Genomic DNA, 21,402 nt, shown 5'->3' on the forward strand with positions numbered 1-21,402 from the left:
CGTTAGGCTAACTTGTCCAGACAGTAGAACGGTGATATGGAATAGTAGAGTTGAATCTTAATGTTGTATAAATCTTAGTTTAAGATTTGGATAAACCCCAACAGGTATTCTTGCTCAGCATCCCACTCAGAGCAGAAATTTTCTTCTGCCACTTTCAGGGTAGGTTCAGGTATTCGTGGGACTGATGACTGGGGAGATGGGACATGGTAGGAAGATGGAGCCTTGTAACCCAGTTGGGACTGTCTTAGCCTCAGGTCCCCTTGCTTCCCTTCCCTCTCCAGGAGAGCTGGCAATGTGCCGTGCTGGGGATGGCCTCCGTGAGAAGAACCTGTCTTACCTCCTTGTGTTTCTGTTTCTAGACATTGATGAATGTCGCTATGGTTACTGCCAGCAGCTCTGTGCGAATGTTCCTGGATCCTATTCCTGTACATGCAACCCTGGTTTTACCCTCAATGAGGATGGAAGGTCTTGCCAAGGTATGTGACGTGCATGACAACTTGGACACAGCATGAAACACTAGAAGCAGTCTTCTTCAGAGCCTGACAGTTCGTGTCTGCGAAACACTGTTGGTAAAGTGTATTCCCATCCCTTGTCACTCACCCCCTCCCCACTGCTTACAGAAACCTGAGACCTGAACAGAGACTATGTGAAAAGGCTCACAAAGCTCTGAATATTATGGAGGGAAAAACCACCGTCATCCAGCAACTAGGAGCTCCTGCGGTCATGGATTTGCTTCTCTTTCTGTGTCTGATAGCCAAAAGTGGCCTTGCTGGCTTTCTCACCTAATCTGAAAATTTCCCACATGTCCTGTAGCCTGTGTTCAATTCCTGAGACCCAAAGAGGGGTGCTCAGGGACCTGACCTCCTATGAAGCACAAAATAGAGCCACATGCATGCTGCAGGGCCTCCACAGGCATTATCTAGGCCTCTCCCTGAGTCTTAGGAGGGCCTGTTACTTTGCAAAGAGTCTCAGGGGTGTGTGTGGGGGGGGTGCTCTCTCTACTCCTTGGCATTCCCCAAATCAGAATGAAAGAAAGGCACTTTCTGGTTCTCACACGATCAGTTCAAATACTGATAAGTAAGAAAAGCAAACTTTGCGTCTATTGTGGTTTCCACTGGGAAGGCCTCCTCCACTCAGGAAGCAAATGGAGGACTTGAGACTCAAGGAATTAGTGCAAGTTCTACCCTGGCCCCCAGCTGCCTGCCCCAGCCCCCAACCAGGCTTCCAGGCCCTGGCAGCAGCGTGGTCCAGGGCGGAGGCAGAGCCAGAGATGCAGAATGAGGTCTTTGTCTGGAACTGGCCACCAGGCTTCCAGGGCCATTTCCTTGTCACACCATTCCAGGGAGCGCTGGCTGGCAGGCTCTTGGCCAGCTCGTGGAGGATATTATGTCTCCATTACTTTAATCATATCTAAATCACTGGGTAAACAGGAAGGCATAAGAGTTCAAGGGTTTGGTCTTGGGCTCTTTGTAGAGCTCTCTTCCAAAGCTGGTTCTGCTAATTGTTCCACAGTCTCCACTGCATTCCTCTCAAGGGAGGGGTCATTGTCCTCTGACAGCAGAAGTGGCTGAGGTTGGGAAGTTGGTGGAGCAGGGGCCCTTCCTGCTCCCCAGAGCCCAGAGAGGGTGCCTGGCACCCTTGCTGCTACAGTAAGCGGCTTAGGGCAGATTCTGGCTTCTTGGCGCCAAGGCTGGGCCTGGAGGTGCCAGTCCAGGCTTTCGCTCAGAGGTTGCCTTGATGCACCAAGTCCAGGACCTCCTGAGGAGCAGGCGAGCAGAGGAGAGTCCAAAGTCACATGGCTTCTACAGCCCTCTCAGGGACAGGTCTGTGACAAAGAGCAGTGAACACCCCTGGCTGAGCCAAATCCAGCATGGTGATAAAGCAGCAGGCACAGCTCTCAGGCCTGGACACAGGCACCCGGCCAGGGTGTTACATCAGCGGGGCCTTGGGCAGCACTGGATGTGAGGGACACTGCTGATCTCCGGCAGTCCCAGCACCTCGTGCGTTCATGAGCACTTTGTCCTCCTCAAAGCATTCGTCTCACTGAGCCCCAACAGTAGCATTACTGAGGTCGCAGGAAGGCGTAGGTGACTCTACTTCACAGATGAGGAAGTCAAGGCTCTGAAAAATGAAGGCACTTGGCCAAAGTCAGGCAGCCAGGTGGTGGCAGAGTTGAGAGGAAAACCCAGGGCCCAGCCTTCCTCTCCAGCAGGACGGAGTGGGGTGCCCTCTGCTCTCACAGGATTCAGAAGGGCAATTGGAAAGGCTGTCAGGGGACAGCAGTTAGGGCCCCAGGCGTGGAATCCTTTTGGTCTTGCTCAGAAGCAGGCCATAGATGGAGGCCATAGATGAAGGATTGAGCTCATTCATCTCCATGTGGCCAGCGTCTGGCCAGTAGCTGAGGACGCCAGCCCTAATACACACCAGCACTGGCCTGTCTGACTTGCACCCAGTGGCTTAGCAGCATGGACATTTTCCTGCCTGGTCCTGCCCCACCCTGGGTGAAGAAGAAACTCCAGCCCCTCAAGGGCACCAGGGGAGACAGGTATCTCCCTGGACCCTCCTACATGGCTGCTTATTTATTTATTTTTCCTTTGAGCAAAGCCCCTCAAACTTCACCAGGAAGCCCTTACCTCCAAAAACACTTGAGTCTCTCTTCAGAGTTTTAAGAGATTTAACTGGACTTTTGAAGTGGCTTGGACATCTCTCGGCTGGAAACTCGGCCAGTGGCAGATGCAACGTGGGAGATGGGGTGCTGCAGTCCTCCAGCCAGCACCAGGGCAGGAAGGGACCCCTCCCTCCACCTCCACTACCCAGAGGAGCCATATAGGATGAATCTCTTATGCTGTGGGAAGACCCCTGACTCATATTCCAGTTCCAACTGGGCCCGTGTTAGTATGTGGATGGGGGCACGTTTCTCAATCTTCAAAAAGATTTGAAACAACTTAATTGGTGTGTAATTGATATATAATTAATTGCACTATGGAGAGTGATTTCATTAGTTTTGACATGAAACCATCACCAAACTCAAGATGATGAATCCCCCATCAGTCCGGGTGCCCTTTACTTTACCTGCTTAACCTGTAAAAAGGGGCAGTGGTCCTGAAGCAGAGTCATAAGGACTCAGTGTGAGTCTCATCTAATCAGTGATTATTTATGCATGATAAATACATTAGAACCATCATGATTTTTGTTCACCTGAAGCTTCAGCACCAGTGAAGGTGAGATATGAGCTAATTGGTGATGGAATGTGGCAGGCGGGAGAAAGAGCACGCGTTGCTTGGAAATTCTGCGGGTGAGCCTTGGAGAGGGGGCCAACTGGCAGGTGCGTGTACGCGTATATAGCATGTGTATTCATTTCCCCCTTTCCTGCCGTGTGACCCTAGAAGGGGCATGTGGCTCGAGTCTCCAGTCCTTCAGTGAACCCTCTGGAGTCTGCAGGTGTGATCTAATGGGTCTCTGATAGAGATCCTTGGTGCCTGTGGATCTGGTGCCCTGGCAATAGGAGATTTTGTTGCTGGTGCATTTTTTCCGTTTGGTTGGTGTGTGTGTTCTATTGTGCAAATGGTCAGGGATGTCCTTTGGCTTTCTGCAGACGTGAACGAGTGTGCAACTGAGAACCCCTGCGTGCAAACCTGCGTCAACACCTATGGCTCTTTCATCTGCCGCTGTGACCCAGGATACGAACTTGAGGAAGATGGTGTTCACTGCAGTGGTAATGGGCCCGGCATTGACACTTCACCTGTTCTAGGGGCCAGGCGGGGAGGGTGGAGGGGAAGGGCTTCCTTCACAGTTGTTTCCTCTCATTTCCTGGACACATGTCCAGTCAGGGACATTTCCACAGCCACACAAAACAGAGATGAGTCACTTCCTAAGAGGTGGGGGAGAGCCTCACCTTCTTTGTCATCTGACTCCTAACACAGCTGCCATCTAGGCATGAGGGGGTTTGATGAGAGAGAGGAGCCCTGCAATCTGCCTGTTGGTCTGAGGGTAAACTGAGCTCACTCAGTATTGACCTAAGTCCTGGGGCCAGCACAGAGAGTATTTACAGAGGATGGCGACCCAGGAATGACAACATATCTCATCAGGTGGAGGGGACATTGAATACATAAGATCATATATGTAAGTGTACCTGCTTTGGGAACTTCTGAAGGCTCTACATGTAATCAGTGTCCAGCTCCGGGTGCAGCACATAATGATCATGTAATAATTAGTCCTTGAACTCTGAATGAAAGCTTGAGTGTTGAATGAATGAAGCCTCAGCAGTCTGTGGTGAGAACATAGGTGTGGTAGCTTAGTTGATCTTTTATAAATTCCTTCCAAGCCTGAGGAGCTATGCTTCTTTGGTCATCCTAGTTTGTTGACTCTATTATAATTTTCTTATTAGCCTCCCCTTTTTCTCCCAGAAAGTTAAATTTTAATGTCCCAGATAGTTAGAAAACTATTACTAGATTAACCCCTTGAAAATAGGGACTATATCTTACTAGTATTTACTCTTTAGCATCTCACACAGAACCATGTACAGCTTCTGTCTGTCTGTCTCTCTGTCTCTCTCATGGTCTCTCTGTCCTGCCTTCTTTGTAAATGTTGAATTAAAGTAAACTCTACTTCATCCCCTTTCACCATCATCAACAGTTGTGAATCAACAAAGTCCAACTTAATCATGCTTCACTGTACTTTTCAAAATAAGTGGGCCATACACTGGGGTGTGAAAATCCTTTTGTCCTGTGGTTCCTGATCCTGGGTTTTGCTGTAACAGGAACTGACCCAGGCTGTGAATGAGGCTTGTTTGATAGCTTCAGTTAGGGCTGGAGTGTCCTAGGGACAGAGCCTCCCGAAACAAATGAGCACTTCTCTCCAGGGCCAGGAAAATCAGAGCCACACTCAAGCAGTTACAGAGAGCTTTAAACTGATTAAATATCAGCCCCAGAAACAGAAATAAAATACTCTCAGCCATGAAAGGCCACTCTCTTCCTAGATTTCAATCCCCCCTGGCACTTTTTGGGATATCTGAGCCAAGGAACTAAGAGGTGTGGAAAATTTAGCAGTATGAGATGGGATTATTTGTTTCTCCAGAATTCCTTGCAAATCCACAGATATTTTTTGACCATCTGCAGAGGCAGTGTGGTAGAGTGAGTCTGGAGCCAGATGGAGCTGAGTCCAAATCTGCCTCTGATGTTTACTACTTTCCTTAGCCAAGGCACTTCCTGAGCCTCAGTTTCCTCCTTTGTTAAAAAAAATCCACCAAGTACTCAACAAGTAGTCATAGGTTTAGAAAAATTGGTGCACTGAAGTGTCTTTACCTGTTAATTAATCTTCCTTAAGTAAATGTCAGAGACTTCTGATTTATCAAGGAATTCAAATCCTTGCTGGTTTGGCAGGAATTTTCAGTTGACTCACTTTACCCCAAACGGCCAGTCCCTCTCCCAATTCACCACGATGGACACCGTCTTTCCCATAAGCCTCAGTGTAATCCCTGGCTGTTGCGAATTTCCTGCTTTTATGTGCATCTCCATGTCCCTGGTCTCTGTTACCCTCGCTGTGCTGGCATAGTTGCTGTGGCCTCTCCACGCAGAACCAGCCCCTTCCTATCCTTGTCCCTTTGCCCTCCCCCCCTCGAGATTTTCTAAGTCATGCTAATCCTGGAAACCATGGTGGGGTTTCATGTGGAGGAGTGAAAATGGCCTAATGTGTGGTCCCTGCCAGAAACTCGGCTGTATTTCATCATGTCAGTGGAGGGTGGAGCCACATCTCCTCTTGAGGTCTGGGAATTGCAAACAGAGATAACTGAGTGGGATTGGTCACAGCCCTCCCCACCGAACGGGAAGCAAGAGTGGGTGTTACCCTCCCTATCTGCTCACTCTGCTTGGGGAATTACCCCAACCTCAGGGCTCCCCAGATTCACTGACTGGAAGTCCTGAATATAACTGCTCAGGAGGACATGACAACATCATGTTTACCAGTTTAGGATCTGGAAGCTGGCTGTGTTGGAATTCCAGCCTTCCTATTCACTTATCTGTGAGCTTGGTCAAGTTACCCAACCTTTGCAAGCCTCACTTTTTCTCCTGAGAAACACAGGCAGTAATAATACCTCCTTTACAAGGTCAAGGTGGGGACTTAAAGGCTTGGGATGCCCTTAACCTGGAGCTTGGCATATATACAGTGAATCTCAGGAATTGACAGGGTTCACTACTACACCTGCTAGAGGTATGAATGGGACCTTCCAACTTCACAGAAGTGAATTAGGATGCTCTGGGATGATGGGCTGGGAACAGATCTGGGGCTGCCTCGTAGGGCTCCTGGGGTGGGGGCTGGTAGAAGCAGATGTTACCAGAGTTTGGAACCCACTTTAAGTTTTCAAGTTAGCATCCCAGAGCTACTGGCTCAATACCCATCACAGAGGACCTCTGAGAGAGATGGGAGAGAGCTTTCTTCTCAGAAGTGAGAGGCGTTAGGCAGAATTCTCCAATGGTGGAGCAGAGGGGTGGCCTCATTTGTGCCGACACCCCGTCTGGGTGATCCAGAGCCACCAGTGATCTGTGAGTTAGAGAGTAATCCGAGGACATGTCACATGGGGAAACTAGTGAAAGCAAGTTTTCGGGAAACAACAAATGCAAGAAAAACATGTTTTCTTTGGCGTGCTTGTTGAATGAGGCGCAAATGGGCGTCCAGCTGCCAAACTCTGTGTGTGATGAAGAGTTGGCTTCTCTGGAGGGCCTGCTTCTGCATGGGCTGCCGGACCAGTAGTGATGTCACGTGGGCAGCGTCCCTCCCCAAACCCCTCCTCTGCAGCCCAGGGTAGCCCAGTCCAGGCTGGTCCCAGGCCGGCTGGAGGCTGCTGTGTCCCTGTTCCAGGGAGCATCTGAGGCAGACAACCACAGAGTGGTTGCCCACCTTAGGCCCCACTAGGGTTTTCTCTTTCAAGGAAGTTTTTTCTGTTGTTATTTGTTTTGAGACTGGGTCTTGCTATGCTGCCCAGGATGACCTTGCACTTTTGGGCCTAAGGGCTCCCCAGTACCTGGGACTATAAGTGCCCATTCCTGTACCCAGCTTGATACAGTGAGGTTTTAATGTCACTCTCACCCCCTGGTTTTCTAGCCATCTCCCGCTTAATTGTGATTTTAGCAACAATATTGTTCCTCCACTTGGAGGGGAGAGGGGAATTGGCACTGCTAAAATTTCCTCTCTAGTCCCATGAATGTTTTTGAGGTCTTGGGGGAAACCCCAGCAGGCAAGCAAATTGTAGCCCCTTGAGCAGGTTAGAAATGAAGGTTCTTATGGATACACCTGCAGGGCAAAAGTGATTCAGAAAATAGTGGATGGTGCAGCTGAGCCAGACCAGAACCTGTTGGAAGCTTGATGGAGATAGATTCCAACTCTGTGTCGAAAGGGATTTCCTAGCAACTAGAGCTGTCCAGTATCAATGGACATCCTTGGTAGGTAGTGAGCTCCCCAGCACCAGAAGTGTTCAAGAAGTGAACTGACCACTCCATAGCAGTAAAGCCATTGTGTCCACGGGTAGAGTGGGTGAATTGGAGTAGATGACCGTAAGCTCCCATCCCTAGTCTGCCATAATAAACAGCAGGTGTAACTTGTCACCCCCAGATATGGACGAGTGCAGCTTTTCTGAGTTCCTCTGCCAGCATGAGTGTGTGAACCAGCCTGGCACATACTTCTGCTCCTGCCCTCCAGGCTACATCCTGCTGGATGACAACCGAAGCTGCCAGGGTAAGACTATCCAGGGGGCCTGCTGGGGCTGACAGAGGGGGTCATCTGGACACCTTCACCTGGGATTCCTCTGTGGCTTCAGGAAGGTGGCGGGAGTGAGGGTGTGAGTGGGTGTTGGTGGATCCCGGGGTGGAACTCTGGGTGGGACCCTGGCCTGGTGCTTCCTCCTCTCCCTGCCCAGTGACACATCCTTTGGCTAGGATGTGGGCCCCACTCACGCTTCTGTAATGAATTCTGCAGATCTAGATTGCAACCTCTACGGCCTGGTTTCTGCCTTGCCCTGTAGCTCTCTCTGCAGCCCTTCTAAAGAATGCTCCAGACCCAACCAGGACTTCTTATGACCTGCCCCAGAGACCGGGGCTCAGGCTTTCTCATGCGGTCTGGAGGGTGGCTTGCTCAACTTCCTCTACTGACTCCCTAGAGAATGGATCCTCAGATACCTGATGCCCCTGACTTCTAGGACCCTCGAAGGGTCCAGATCCCAAGCCACTGAAGGGCTGGGTCTTCTCCACATGGGCAGCTTGGCTTATTTCCAGTCCTACACTACCTATGGGGGGATCCATGCAGGAGCAACTGGCCCATTATTAAATTCCTTGAGCCTCCTTTGCCCAGTACTAAGCCAGAACTCCCCATAGGGGTGTTGGGAAATAAAAATATCATGTGAGCTACAAATGTGAGTCAACTGTGAAACTACATTTTCTAGTAGCCACATTAAAGGCATATGAAGATACACTTAAATTTATTTTATTACTCTATTTTACACAGTGGATCCAGAACCTCATCATTTTGACATGGGTTCAATGTAAAAATTACTGATGTTTTGTGTCCTTTCTTATATTCAGTATTAGAAATCTGGTGTGTGTATCTTGCAGCACTTGTCAGTTTGGGCTAGCCACACGTCAAGTGCCCAGTGAGTAGCCACATGGGCAAAGGCTGCCATCTTGGACAGTGGAACTCCATAGTAAGACCAGGTGGCCCCGCCTCTCCCCTGTGACCCGGGGCCAACATCTAGTAGTGCTGCCCTGCTTTAGCTTCTCATCTCCCTGCATTCCAGACATCAACGAATGTGAGCACCGAAACCACACGTGCACCCTGCTGCAGACTTGCTACAATTTACAAGGGGGCTTCAAATGCATCGACCCCATCCGCTGTGAGGAAAATTATCTGCAGATCAGTGATAAGTAAGTCACAGCATCCCCTGAGGAAGTGGAAACCTGGTCCAGGAGGGTCTGGTCCAGGGGGCTGGCAGTGTCCTGTGAGGAAGAGTACACTGGCCGGGGCATCACAAGACCTGGGCCACTGCCTGCCCTATGCACTTGTGTGGGCATGTGTATGCACATGTGTGTGCACACACAACACTGTTCTCTACCGGTCCCCGACTCGTGCCAGAGCTATGTGAAGATTCTCTAGAAAGCTAACCAAGCAGACAGGCGGGGTTCATGAATTCCTTTTCCCTTTCATGACTGTTCTGGAAACACAGGACTTTCAGGGCTTCTCAAATGCAGCTCGAAGAAGCCTCCCCTGGGGATCCTGTCAGGTGCAGGTTCAGATGCGGTGGGTTTCGGGTGGGGCCCATGATTCTGCCTTTCAGAGAAGTTTCCAGGAAAAACAAAGGCTTCCTGCTCCTGGGACTTGCTCTATGAGTAGTGAGGTGCAGGAAAATTTTCTAGAGAGTTCTTTGCTTGTCTACTTAAGTTTCTGATGTCATAATGGTCAGCACATTACTAAATCACCAGATGGTAAACATTAGTGTCGAGGAGACAACTAAAGAAAGACAGCTTCAACAAGATGAACACACCCGACCGTGTTTCCCTGCCCTGATATCCTGTGAATTCCATTTCTTTTTCTTTTAGGAGGGATCCTCAGCCTAAGTCCCCCGCCACACACATACATGTGCTTATACATCTTTTGCTCTTTGCTCTTCCATTCAGCTACAGTTTCTACCCATGAGAACTCCAATCCCTTACCCTGCAGATCAAGGGTTGGACTAGTCACACCATCCTGCCCTCTGTCTCCAGAAATGTGGCATCTAGGACAGGAACCCACAGCTTACATGGATGCTTCCCCTGGAATAAAAAATGGGCAGAGGAGAGGACAAAGCCAGGACAGGCAGGTCCTTCAGAGGTGTCCTTGCCTGTTCCCTAGAGCCCTGCTTCTAAGCAACCCTTTAGAACAGAGCGTTCCGACTGCTGGGTCAAGAGCCCTTGGTAGTTGATTAGAGCTTCTGACGGCTCTTGCCCACTTCTGCTCCTGGCTCTTGCCCACTTCTGCTCCTGGTTTCGCTGGTTTGACTATGGCCAGGGACAGATACAGGTACAGGCAGCACAAGCCGGTGTTGTCGGTGAAGTTTTAGCCACGATGCTGATACCTCCCTCTGCCCAGCCTGCCAGCCGGCCCTGCCAGCTTCTTTCCTGCCCAGGTGTCCTGTGCCAGGTACACTAGGACCTGCGCTTACCGTGTAGCCCACACCCAACACGTCCAGCCTCGCTGCCTGTGTGCCCGCAGGTCCCGCCATGTGGAAGGCATCCCCCCCCCCCCCGTCTCTGCGTGGCCAGATCCACACCTTCAGATGGCTGCTCAGAGGCCCCTCTCCCAGCTGTTTGTGATCCTCCTCAGCTGGGAGCCATCATTCCCTCCTCCAAATCTCTTGTAGGAAACAATTATTTTCTACATGACATGTGACATTTTAATGTGGCCCTTTTGGCACCGGGGACATTTTGATTTGGCAATTTTGATGCAGCTTTAAAAAAAATAATACTTTAAAAACTCTTTGTACATACTTGCTCGTTAACCCTTGGTGGGCTCTTGTGTGCTAGGTGCTGTGGGTTTTGGGGGCTTAGAGTCCGAGGAGAGAGATGTTAAATAAATTGTCACATAAGTAGGTTTGGGTGGGTTTTATCAACAACAACAACAACCAAAAGGAAACTTACAGAAAGAAAGTAGGTTGGATCTGGCCCAGACCTAGGAATCCACAGGCCCTGTGAGGAAATGTCCCCTGGGCTGAGCCGGAAGGGTGAGTCCACATTAGCTAAACAGAGTGGAAGAGCAGAGGGAACAGCATGTGCTAGGGCTGCAGGGCAAGAGCCACCTCTGTGCCTACTGGGATGGGAAAGGTCCAAGTCACTGCAGCCCAGTGAGTCCTGTAGACAGTGGCCCTAGAGGAGATCAGAAGAATGGCAGAAGCTGGACCCTATGGGGTCACAGAGGCTAAATGGGTGTTTAGTGGCAATGGGTGGCCACAGAAGAGGAAGATGAGGAAGACCTAATCTGATTTATGATTGGCAAAGGGCACCTGTTAAAAGGCCATCCCAGAGGCACAGGTGAGACAGGGAGAGCACTTGCCTAGCACGTGTGAGGCACTGGGTTCATTCCTCAGCACCGCATTAAAAATAAATTAAATAAAGGTATTGTGTCCATCAACAACTAAAAAATTTTAAGAAAAGAATGAGGTGAGAGATGGAAGAGGGGAGCTAAGGGGTTAATCAAGGGGTGTCTATATACCTTTGTTAATAAAAGTCACTAATTTTATATTAGGACATATTACTACTAGTGTTTTAAATTAGTCACTTTGTATTAGAGATATTTATGTTTATGATTTGTTTCTTTTATTAGAAGGTAAACTACTTGAGGTCAAAATCTTATTTATCATTGGATTTCCAAAGTCTAATATCATGTATTGAAAATAGTTAAGTTCTGAGGTCTTGTTTATCGAGTGACAAGATCCAATTGTATTCCACATGGACTGGTCCTAGTGCAGTGGAGTGTGAAAGGACCCTTGACACCTGTCAATCCAACATCATCTGCAGCTTTAAAATGTATTAATGAGCATCTCGGCTGGGAGGTAAAGGACTCCGTGACCATCAGATGGTTCTCAGAACCATCCCGCGTTCTGAGAACCAGAGAGCTAATTTATATCCCATAATAGTCAGACTATCCGATGGCCAGAGCCGCTATTCTCAAGGAACCAGAGCACAGCTACATGCTGGAGCAGCCTTAGACTAGAGCCAGGGGTAGAGACATTATCCAGTTCCGCCATTTAGTGGTAAAAAACACGGTGGCTTCATTTTCAGTGTCCTCAGTAGACACAACCAGCACCTGGAAAGGATTCATCCAGTTCTCACACTTTTCTCTTCCCTGCAGCCGCTGTATGTGTCCTGCTGAGAATCCTGGCTGCAGAGACCAGCCCTTTACCATCTTGTTCCGAGACATGGATGTGGTGTCAGGACGCTCCGTTCCTGCTGACATCTTCCAGATGCAAGCAACGACCCGCTACCCTGGGGCCTATTACATTTTCCAGATCAAGTCTGGGAATGAAGGTCGAGAATTCTATATGCGGGTAAGAGGGAGTGGTGAGCGGCAGTCACCATCTTTAGCAATGGCCTTGTGTTGTCTCGCCTAGCGGTGTATTTCATGGGAACAGGTAAGAGTGCGGCTAGAAGGGACGGGTGTGAAGAGGGTAGTGGAACTCAGGAGTGCAAGCTCCTGTTTCCACCACTTTCTACCTGGCCTTGAGAAAGATGATCTCTTCCATGAGCCCTACGGTCCTTGTCCGTGAACCAAGAAGTTGACCAAGATGCAATCTTAGTCTCTTTTCTCCTAAAATTCTGCAGGAGAGACAGTCATACCTCCATTTCTCCACCCACCCATTTGACAAATATTTCTTAAGTACCTTCTGTGTACTTCTAGAGACTGAGGACATCAGTCTAAAGGATGTTTATTTTTTTATAAATTGCATCTGTGCAACACCATACCATTTATATTGTTGAGCTTTGTCTCCCATGACCCCTGCAGTGATTGTGCTTCTTTAGAGATAACTAGTTAAATGTTTGTCATTTTTTTGGTGTGAATTTGGGTACTTGTCCAAAAAGCAGATTCCACAGCTTCCCCTCCAGAGGATCTGTTTCAGAAGATAGTAAGAGATACCCCATGTATTCGTTTCCAATGGCTACTGTAACAAATTGCCACAACCTGGTGTTTTAAGACAATGGAAATTTATGGTCTCAGAGTTTTGGAAGCCAAATGTCTGAAATCCATTTTACTGAGCTGAAATCGAGGAGTTGGCAGGACTTTGCTCCCTCTGGAAGCACCAAAGGAGAACCCATTTCTTCCTCTTCTGCACTTAGCAAATCTCCATCTGCTGCCCTCTTATAGGAACACTTATGATTGGATTTAGGGCCCATCCAGATAATCCAGGATAATCTCCCTGTGTTCTGATCCTTAATAACATCTGCAAAGTCTCTTTTTCCTTGTAAGAAAACATTTATCATTTCCAAGAATCAAGACCTGACTATCTGGAGGCCATGATTCAGCCCACCACACCCAGGAGTATTTCTAGCAGATTCTAACTATATATTGTCCTCCAGGGTCACTGGGGGGAGTTCCACACAGAAGGCCCATGGAAGTTCACCCATTTGCACCAGAGACCAACCCAGGGGCCTATAAAAGAATCACATCTCTGACCTCAAAGCCTCTTCTCCCCACCCCTGGCAGTATCTTTCCATCTTTACTTCTGGAAGTTCAACGGCAGTGGAAAGAACAGATTAGAAAAGGCCCCAAGGATGGAGGATCCTCACAAACATACCTTTAGTAAGACCCAGACAGAGCCAGGTCATGTGTGAGTAGGTGACCCATGGAGCTGGGATAGACCTGGCTCTGTAGACCAAAATAGCAGTCAGGGGCTCTGGAAGAAGTTGGAATGGTGAAGGTAAAGGACCTTCTAGAAGATGAAGAAGGTGGCACTGAGTGTATGTCTGCCCTTTCCCCAAGCCCATAAGCACTTGTGGAAACACTGTGGAGCCTCTGGACTGGCCGTTGTCTTGAGGTGAGCCCAGCCCACCTCCAGCCTTTCCCCATCAGCCTCTTTCATCCGGACAGACACAGCAGGTCCCAATCATAGGATGAAAAGATGCCCCCATTAGAGATTTAAAATACCCTCACTGGTACCTCCTGCGTAAGGTTGCCCCAACCCTGAGCAGGGCAGGAGATGTGCAGAGGAGGCCTTGTCTAGGCAAGATGGCACTCACCCAGACACCATCCACTAGAATCCCCCTGGACCCAAATAGTCCCTGCGGTGACTGACTTGAGAGGGGTGCCAGTGATGGGGGAAAGAGACTGTCCTATAGCTGAGGTGGACAGAGGAAAATCCCCTTCCTGGAAACTTCCTCCAGTGCCCAGAGTGTCACAGCAGCGGGGGAACCCTGGAAGCTCAGAGCTTGGATCTGGGCATGGCTTGTGTGCTCTGTGAGAATGCTGAGAAGGGCCCTATCGCTTTAGTATTTATTTATACAGGAGACATGTGAGGATGGGCTGGTGATATAGCTTAGTTGGTAGAGTGCTTGCCTTGCATGCGCAAAGCCCTGGGTTCAATCCCCAGCTCCACAAAAAAAAAAAAAAAAAGAAGACATGTGAGGAGACAAGGAGGGGACAAAGGGACATGGGCCTGCCACATCCTATGGATGGGGGAGGTGGCTCCTGGCCTGAAAGTTCCCAAGATTATTCCTGGGAAGAGAAAAGAGGCATAGGGTGGGGCCCTGGGAAGTCATGGGGCATGGGAGCAGGAAGAGAGAAATTGGCCAGGTAAGGCTGGCCTTCCAAGGGTCCAGGCTGTCCCGAGCTGCAGGACCCTCCAGGAGGCCACTCAAGCATTTACTGTGAACTCCGAGGCCAGGCTGACCCACTGTGCTCTGTGTTCTCCCATTTATCCCAACCATGGTTACCTAACCTGTCTGGGTCTCAATTTCCTCATCTGGAGAGAGATCATAACGATATTTACCTTAGGATTAGATGAGGTCACCCACTTTGCGCAGTGCCTGGAACGCAGGATGACTTTCGTCAAATAAGTGGCAGGGGTAAAAAGGCCAGAACTTCCTCCTCCTCTCCCCGCTGCCTCGAGCCTGAGCACGCCTGGGTGAGTCTCAGCTCGCTCCTCCAGGATTCACAGGCACAGTCACCGCAGGATTGTCCCTTCTCTCTTGTCAAAGGTCACTGCTGGTTTAGGTGGAAATTCCGGCCTCCCACCTCCCATCTAGTGTACAGTTTCTCCCTGCCACTGGCTCAGAGCAGGGGCAAGTGTGGTTGGTCTCTGTACAGCCTTCCTCTTTTCCTCCCAGCAAGGACAGCGTGGATTCTGGTTCCTTCAGGGTTAGGGGGCAGGGTGCTGGGAGAAGAGGCAAGGTCAGGAGGGCCAGGGTCAACTTGATTATTGTCATTGCATCCAGACACCCAAATGCTCTTGCTTTCACAGGATGGATGGCCTTGTGAGTTTTTTGGAGGTTTGCCTAAGGATGTCACAGTGACCAGTTCATGAAGTGGGCACCAGGACCTCTGGTTGACCACTTGCCACCCCAGGCCTCTCAGCTCCCCTCTCTGGCACTGTGTCCCACACAGATTTTCCTTGGTAGAGGTGATGAAGTATCAGTGTACCCTGGTGGGCAACATTTATACATGGCCTTTATGTTTCTCTCTAGAATGTGGTATATTTTAATCTGCTCTTCTAGCTTTGAGCTCTCAGCAGATAACAAGAAAAAGTCTATAGCAACAATAGAAAACAATCAACAAATATTAGATACTATTGTGTAGATGCTGTTGTTACCAGCACTACTACTGTTGTGCCTGTCGTTAGGAGGTTGGGAGCTCCTGGGCTCTGGACAGGTTGGGCATGCTACCCAGGGTATGGGGGGCATCACGTGGCAGGTTGGGCTGGTTAGCCATTCAGGGCCTGTCACCCTGAGATTCATTCTAAGTGCTCGAGAGGAACATCATGTCACCCAGCAGGCAAACCACAAAGCCCCCCACCTGCTTGCACACACACATCCACTTGCAAACACGTGTGCACACACAAGCATACACATGCACATGCATATCCCACACACCCTTTTCAGAAGCCCTGTTGGCACTCTGTCTCACACTGAGCTCTGGGCAGAGGATTGATGATTGGCTTTCACCAGGTGACTTGGGGACATGATTAGGGCCAGGAGAAGGAGCATAATCATGGGATTCAGACTGCGCCAAGTGTGTTTACATCCTGACACACCTGGATCAGGTGGCAGGGCCAAAGGAAGCTGACTTGCTGCCCAACTGCCTGCCACGTGTTGGACAATGCCATCCTGCAAGTTGATTCTGAGCACACCTGACTGTGTGCAGGGCAGCCAGGAAGACAGGTGTCAGGTGGGCTGTCCGCAGCTTACCCCCATCCCAGACACCTCCGCCAGCGTTCACATGCATATGTCTATCACTGTCATTTATTTGGCACCACTATGCAGAGTTTAGTTAGAAACAAACAGAATGTGGGGCACACACGATGCAAAGGGGTGATTCGCAAATCAAGTAAGTGCCATGGGCTGCTGAGGAAAAGCAGGGGCACTGAGACCTTATCGTAGAGCTTAGCCATCAGGAGCCTGGCTTTGGAATCAAGATACTCTAGTACCATGCACTATTTTTGTGACCTTATGCTGTTCTTAACTTAATTACTTATTACATACTCACAGGGAATAAGTAAGAAATGTGTAAAAGCTTGCACCAAATGCCTGGCATCGTGTCAGCATCATTTTGAACCATTGACCTCCAAGGCCACCAGTGATCTGGGAGGGTCTTGAGGAAGTCCTGTTTCATTAATGGCCACACTCTGCCCTAAGGTGACCATCCTCAGCTCTCTGACAGGTGCTTGCTTATGGGCAAGCCTTTCCCAGGATGCTATAGCTGTGACCCAGGCAGAGATTGGGCTCACTGACCTGCCTCTAAGGTTCCTTCCAAGTGGGAGAGTCTAGGATTCTTTCCCTCTCTGGAGACATTTACCGGGAAAGCCCAAAGGAACAACTTGCAAGTTTCCATGTTCTCTGTCTGCCTTTCCGGACCTTTGTCTCTGCCAATCACCCTCCAGAGAGCTGCCCAGGGTCCTCAGCCCTTGGCCTTTGTTCATGCAAACAGTGAAAACTGGCGAGATGTTTGTGTATATAAATGCCTCGGGCATTTCCCTGTGTGGCTGTACCCTCTAGTCCTAACTAGCCCAGGGCGCTGAGGTGTTGCAAGGACGGACAAGGAAGTCCAAGGGATCTTCTTCTCAAGAGGCTGCTAATTACGTGAACACTGACGGGAACACAGAACGTCAATGCCAAGAGGAAATTGCATGGTCGCACAGCTGCTGTCTCCCAGCGGACAGGGAGGCCCCAGGACCTGGCCTGCACCTGTCAGCCAGCCCTGCCCTTGTTATTACCTGCGGCAGCCCTTGAGGGATGTTCAGAACTTTATGGGGAGCCCTCCCTTTACAGAGACAGAAAACAAAATGCCTGGTGTGGCTTTACACAAGCCAAGGTGATTGATTTACAGATCCTGCTGCTTTCGTTTTCTGGGCTCAGGACTGGATTCTGCAGCTCCTGGGAAGTGACTGTCCAGTCTGTCCCTGTTCTCTCTCACGCTATTTCCTCTACAGATGCCCTACATCTGTTCAGTACACTGACCCTGAGCATCTCTCATTTAGGGCAGTGCTGGGGGGGAAGAAGTAAAACGCACAGTCTCTTCTGATAAGGGGAAAATGGCTGAGGTTTAGGTCAAACAGCAAAACCTCAGCTCTGCTCCCGACTAGCTGGATGACCCTAGGCAATTACTGAAACTCACTGGACCCCAGTTTGCTTATTTTCAAATTAGGGAAGTAATGAGACACACCTTTAGAACAGACCCTAGACAAGGGCAGCCAATGTCCCAGCTAGATCCCATGCTTTAGGTCAGCACTTTAAAGATTGTTAATGTCCACACAAATCAGTTGGGGATTATGTTAAGCTACTGTTTCTGGCTCAGTAAATCTTAGGTGGAACCTGAGATTCTGCATTTCTAATACCCCTACCACCACCACCACCACCACACACACACCAGTGAAACTAGTATAGCTGGTGCAGGGGCACACTTGGAATAGCAAGGCCTTTTAGGGATTTGATGAGGATAAAATAAACCCATGTATATAAAAGTAACTGGAAGAGTGCCTCAGACATGGTAGGTACTCAACTGACTTCAGTCCTCTCACCCTCCTTCCTTGAAAGTTCTAGAAAAGAAAAATTCCATGGAGGAGAAAAATTCACATGAAATTATTAGAATCTCAGTAATAGGCTCAGTAGTAGGCTCATGAAACTTCATGGTATCTAGATGTGAGCTCTTCACAAATTTCACTTTTCCAGTGCTTTACCTAAAAGTATGCTGAGCTAGAAAGTCTTAGACTGGGCCCCTGGAACAGGTGTTAATTTTAAAAAGTATCTTAGGTGCTTTTGATCCCATTTGTTTGGAAATTATTGACCTGGTCTGTGCCCTCATTTTAGAATGAGTTCCAGAGAGATGAAGTGACGTCCCTAAGTCTTGCAGGAAGTTCAGTCAATGATTTGTTCATTCACTCAAGTGATAGCTCATGCCTTGGTATCTGCAAGGAGCTGGTTCCAGGACCCTCAGGATACCAAAATCCACTGATGTTCATCCTCCCGAATACTTTATTTTTAAAAAAAATATTTATCTTTTAGTTGTAGTTGGACACAATACCTTTATTCTATTTATTTATTGTTATGTGGTGCTGAAGATCGAACCCAGGGCCTCACATGTACTAGGCGAGTGCTCTATCGCTGAGCCTCAGCCCCAGCCCCATCCTCCCATATACTTTAAATCACACGTAGATGACTTATAATGTAGGATAGAATGCAAATGCTATGTAAGTAATCTCTATACTGTATTGTTTAGGGGAAAATGAGAAGGAAAAATATCTATACATGTTCAATACAGATGCAGAGAATTTTTTCTGAATACTCTTGGTCCGTGGTTGATTGAATCCAAGGATACAAACCCACAGATACAGAAGACTGTGTTTTCTGAACACCTGCTGTGTTCAAGGCACATGTTGAGCTCTGAGGGGGTTCTCGGTGTCTAGCGGGGTTTAGACATCAGACATGGACCAAGGAGCTAGCGTGCACAAATACACTCAGTAACAAATGTCTCCATCTTATGCAGCTGGGGGACCAGACTTAGACTGGGGAATCAGGAAAACTCCTCTTAGGAAGTGACCTTTAGGTGAGATCTGAAGAGCCAGGTAGAGAATGGGCAAAGCTGGGGATAGGCATGGCACTGAGGTCATCAGGTTGTTGACGTGGGCAAGGGGGAAGCACCCTGCTTCAGGCTGCAGAGCCACTAGCTGGCCTTCTGCTTATATCATACCTTTTCTAACTAGTGTCCCCTGGTCTGTCTACAGCAAACGGGCCCCATCAGTGCCACCCTGGTGATGACACGCCCCATCAAAGGGCCCCGAGACATACAGCTGGACTTGGAGATGATCACTGTCAACACCGTCATCAACTTCAGAGGCAGCTCTGTGATCCGACTGCGGATTTATGTGTCACAGTACCCCTTCTGAGCCCAGGGCTGCAGCCTCTGACACTGCCTCTCACCAGCACCAAGGGACAGGGGAAGAGAGGAAACAGGAGAAAGAACGAGAGCGAGCAACGTTGCACCTTTCCTGCTGAACGTTTCCCAGAGGAGTTGGCTCCCCGAGTCCTATTGCAGACCTGTCACTCAGAAGGGCATCCCACCCCTCTTCCTATGATGCAGTTATTGAAACGCATTCTCATTGGCCCCCTGATGTGAGGTCATTGGTGATTCTTCAAGGCCTTCCGTTGATTTCCATCTTTTTCAAAGAAACTAGATTAGGTTGGGGTCTGAGTCTATGTTCGAAGACTGTGAACAGCTTCTCTTCCCTCTTCCGTTCCTTCCTTCCTTCTCTTGCTGCATTGCTGCTTTGCCAAGGGCCTGAGAGAGCTTGTGGGGACGCTGGGTATAGCTAGTTTGCTTTTTGCATGTCCTGAGAAGGCTATGGAAACAAACCACAGCAGGATCTAAGGGCTTTTAAAGAGTCTATTTCAAAACCACGTCTGGTATTTTCAGCCATAAAAGAAGTTTTAGTTGTCCTTAAATTTGTATAACTGTTTAATTCTTTCTTGTTCATTTTGAGTATTTTTTTTTAATAAGAGGTAGAATTCCTACAAAAGACCTCAAACACATACTATGTTCTGTCTTCCCAATCCCGGCCTCCTGTCCACATCAGCCAGTGTTGTTTTTATTTTTCTGTTTTGTTTGTTTTGTTTTATTTTTAAGGACCCCTTAATCATGCTTTCTTTAGAATTTTGACCTAACTGGGTTAGAAGACAGAAGTCTCCAAAATGATTAAATATTTGAAGAGATCTGGTGTTTGGCTCATTTGATACTAAGGATTATTCAGCACTTGGGGTGGGTTCTGTTCTGTTTGTACCTATTTATTGTGTGCTGTGACTGGGGCAAGTTGACAGAAGGAGCCAGTGAAATGGGGGCTGTAGAGAAACTAGGAGCAAGCATCAACCCGAGTCCTGTTTGATGCAATTGAAAAACCACTGACGGTTGCTGTTATGTGGACTATTTGGGGTACCCTTCCAAGACAGTAATGTACTCAAGTCACTTTAAACTAGTGGCCCTCAACCATGCTACAAAGAAGGATAATGGTGGAACTTTGAAGAAAAACCCAATTCCCTGTGACTCACCCCAGAGAATTTAATGTTGCTGGTCTTAGGTAAGGCACAGGCATCTGAAGTTTTTTAAACTCTAATGAATAGTCAGAGTTGAGAATGTATTGTTAGAACCGCTATAAAGTAAAGTGGACAAATGTGGCCCAAGTCCCAGCCACCATCTCTCAGCATCTTTGCAGTTCCTGTAGGATTCATCACGCTTCCCGCGACCAGGGACTCTGGATTTCCCTCAAGCCTTGGAACCCCAGGGCCAGGGCAAAGAGCATCAATAGCAACAGGCACAGGTTGGATAACAGGTTGGGGCAACTGTCTTCATGGCCCATCCCAGGAATGGACTGGAGGCTCCTTGGTAGCCAAGGCTGAGTCTGGATGCTGCCATCCTATGGGTTGGCAGTGTATTCATTACAGGCCTCCACAGTGCCAGAAACTGAGCTCCAGACCCAGGGCTAGTAGGCAATTCAGGAGTCCATCCCTTAGTCATCAAGTGCTTCAGTGAGGGGAGACAGCAGGTTCAGCTCCTCACAGCAGCTCAGCAGCTGCAGGCCCGCCTTCCTCACCCAGAGTGTGTCCCCACCCCCACCACACACCTAACCTCACTTATGGCTCTGGTTGTCGTTGTTTTTTTTTTTTTTTTTTAAGCACACCTAAACCTGCCTGTGGTGCTGCTCCAGTCAGGCTCAGCCTAAGGTGATGCTAACAGTAATACTCACACAGATGGTGCCCAAGTTTAGAAGCTTGGAGAAAAGGGACAAATTTCTTTAGACTTTCCAGCACATGGCCTCAGTTGGGCTCTCTGCAGGGCAAAGGCCGGAAGGCACTACTAGCTGGCTGGGGGCACCCCTGTGTGGGGAGACTGAGGTGTTAGCTGGGGTGGAGATGCAGAGGCTTCTGGGAGCTCTGCAGCCAGAGAGCATCTCCACGTGGCCCAGGGGTTGGTTCCTGTCCCTTCTGACAAAGAAGGCCAGAAAGATTTGTCTTGGTGGTTTGAGGAACCCATTGGTTTCTGAGGTGCCACATTTGGAACCAGACCCATGTCCCTAGGGCTTGCATTTTTACTCGTTAACGTTCAAATGTGGCTTCTTACTTCTAAGAAAAAGGACACAGAGAGCCTTCCTGAAGCAGGCTTGGAAGGCTTCTTGGACCTCAGATTGCT

At 48.9% G+C, this 21,402-nt stretch overlaps 1 protein-coding gene across 2 annotated transcripts in view; it reads left to right on the plus strand.

Annotated features, from left to right (window-relative positions):
- Positions 1 to 19,901, plus strand: part of Fbln5 (fibulin 5) — a 73,900-nt gene extending 53,999 nt beyond the window's left edge. For both annotated transcript variants that reach the window (XM_071606575.1, XM_027931715.2), the window contains 6 exons: positions 360 to 476; positions 3,596 to 3,715; positions 7,606 to 7,728; positions 8,783 to 8,909; positions 11,869 to 12,064; positions 18,947 to 19,901. In XM_071606575.1, the coding sequence (XP_071462676.1) occupies positions 360 to 476; positions 3,596 to 3,715; positions 7,606 to 7,728; positions 8,783 to 8,909; positions 11,869 to 12,064; positions 18,947 to 19,108 (845 nt within the window). In that variant the 3' untranslated portion in view covers positions 19,109 to 19,901. The remainder of the gene's footprint in view (positions 1 to 359; positions 477 to 3,595; positions 3,716 to 7,605; positions 7,729 to 8,782; positions 8,910 to 11,868; positions 12,065 to 18,946) is intronic.
- The last annotated feature ends 1,501 nt before the right edge of the window (positions 19,902 to 21,402 follow it).

This window comes from Marmota flaviventris, chromosome 2, assembly GCF_047511675.1.
Source record: "Marmota flaviventris isolate mMarFla1 chromosome 2, mMarFla1.hap1, whole genome shotgun sequence".
Lineage (NCBI taxonomy): Eukaryota > Metazoa > Chordata > Mammalia > Rodentia > Sciuridae > Marmota > Marmota flaviventris.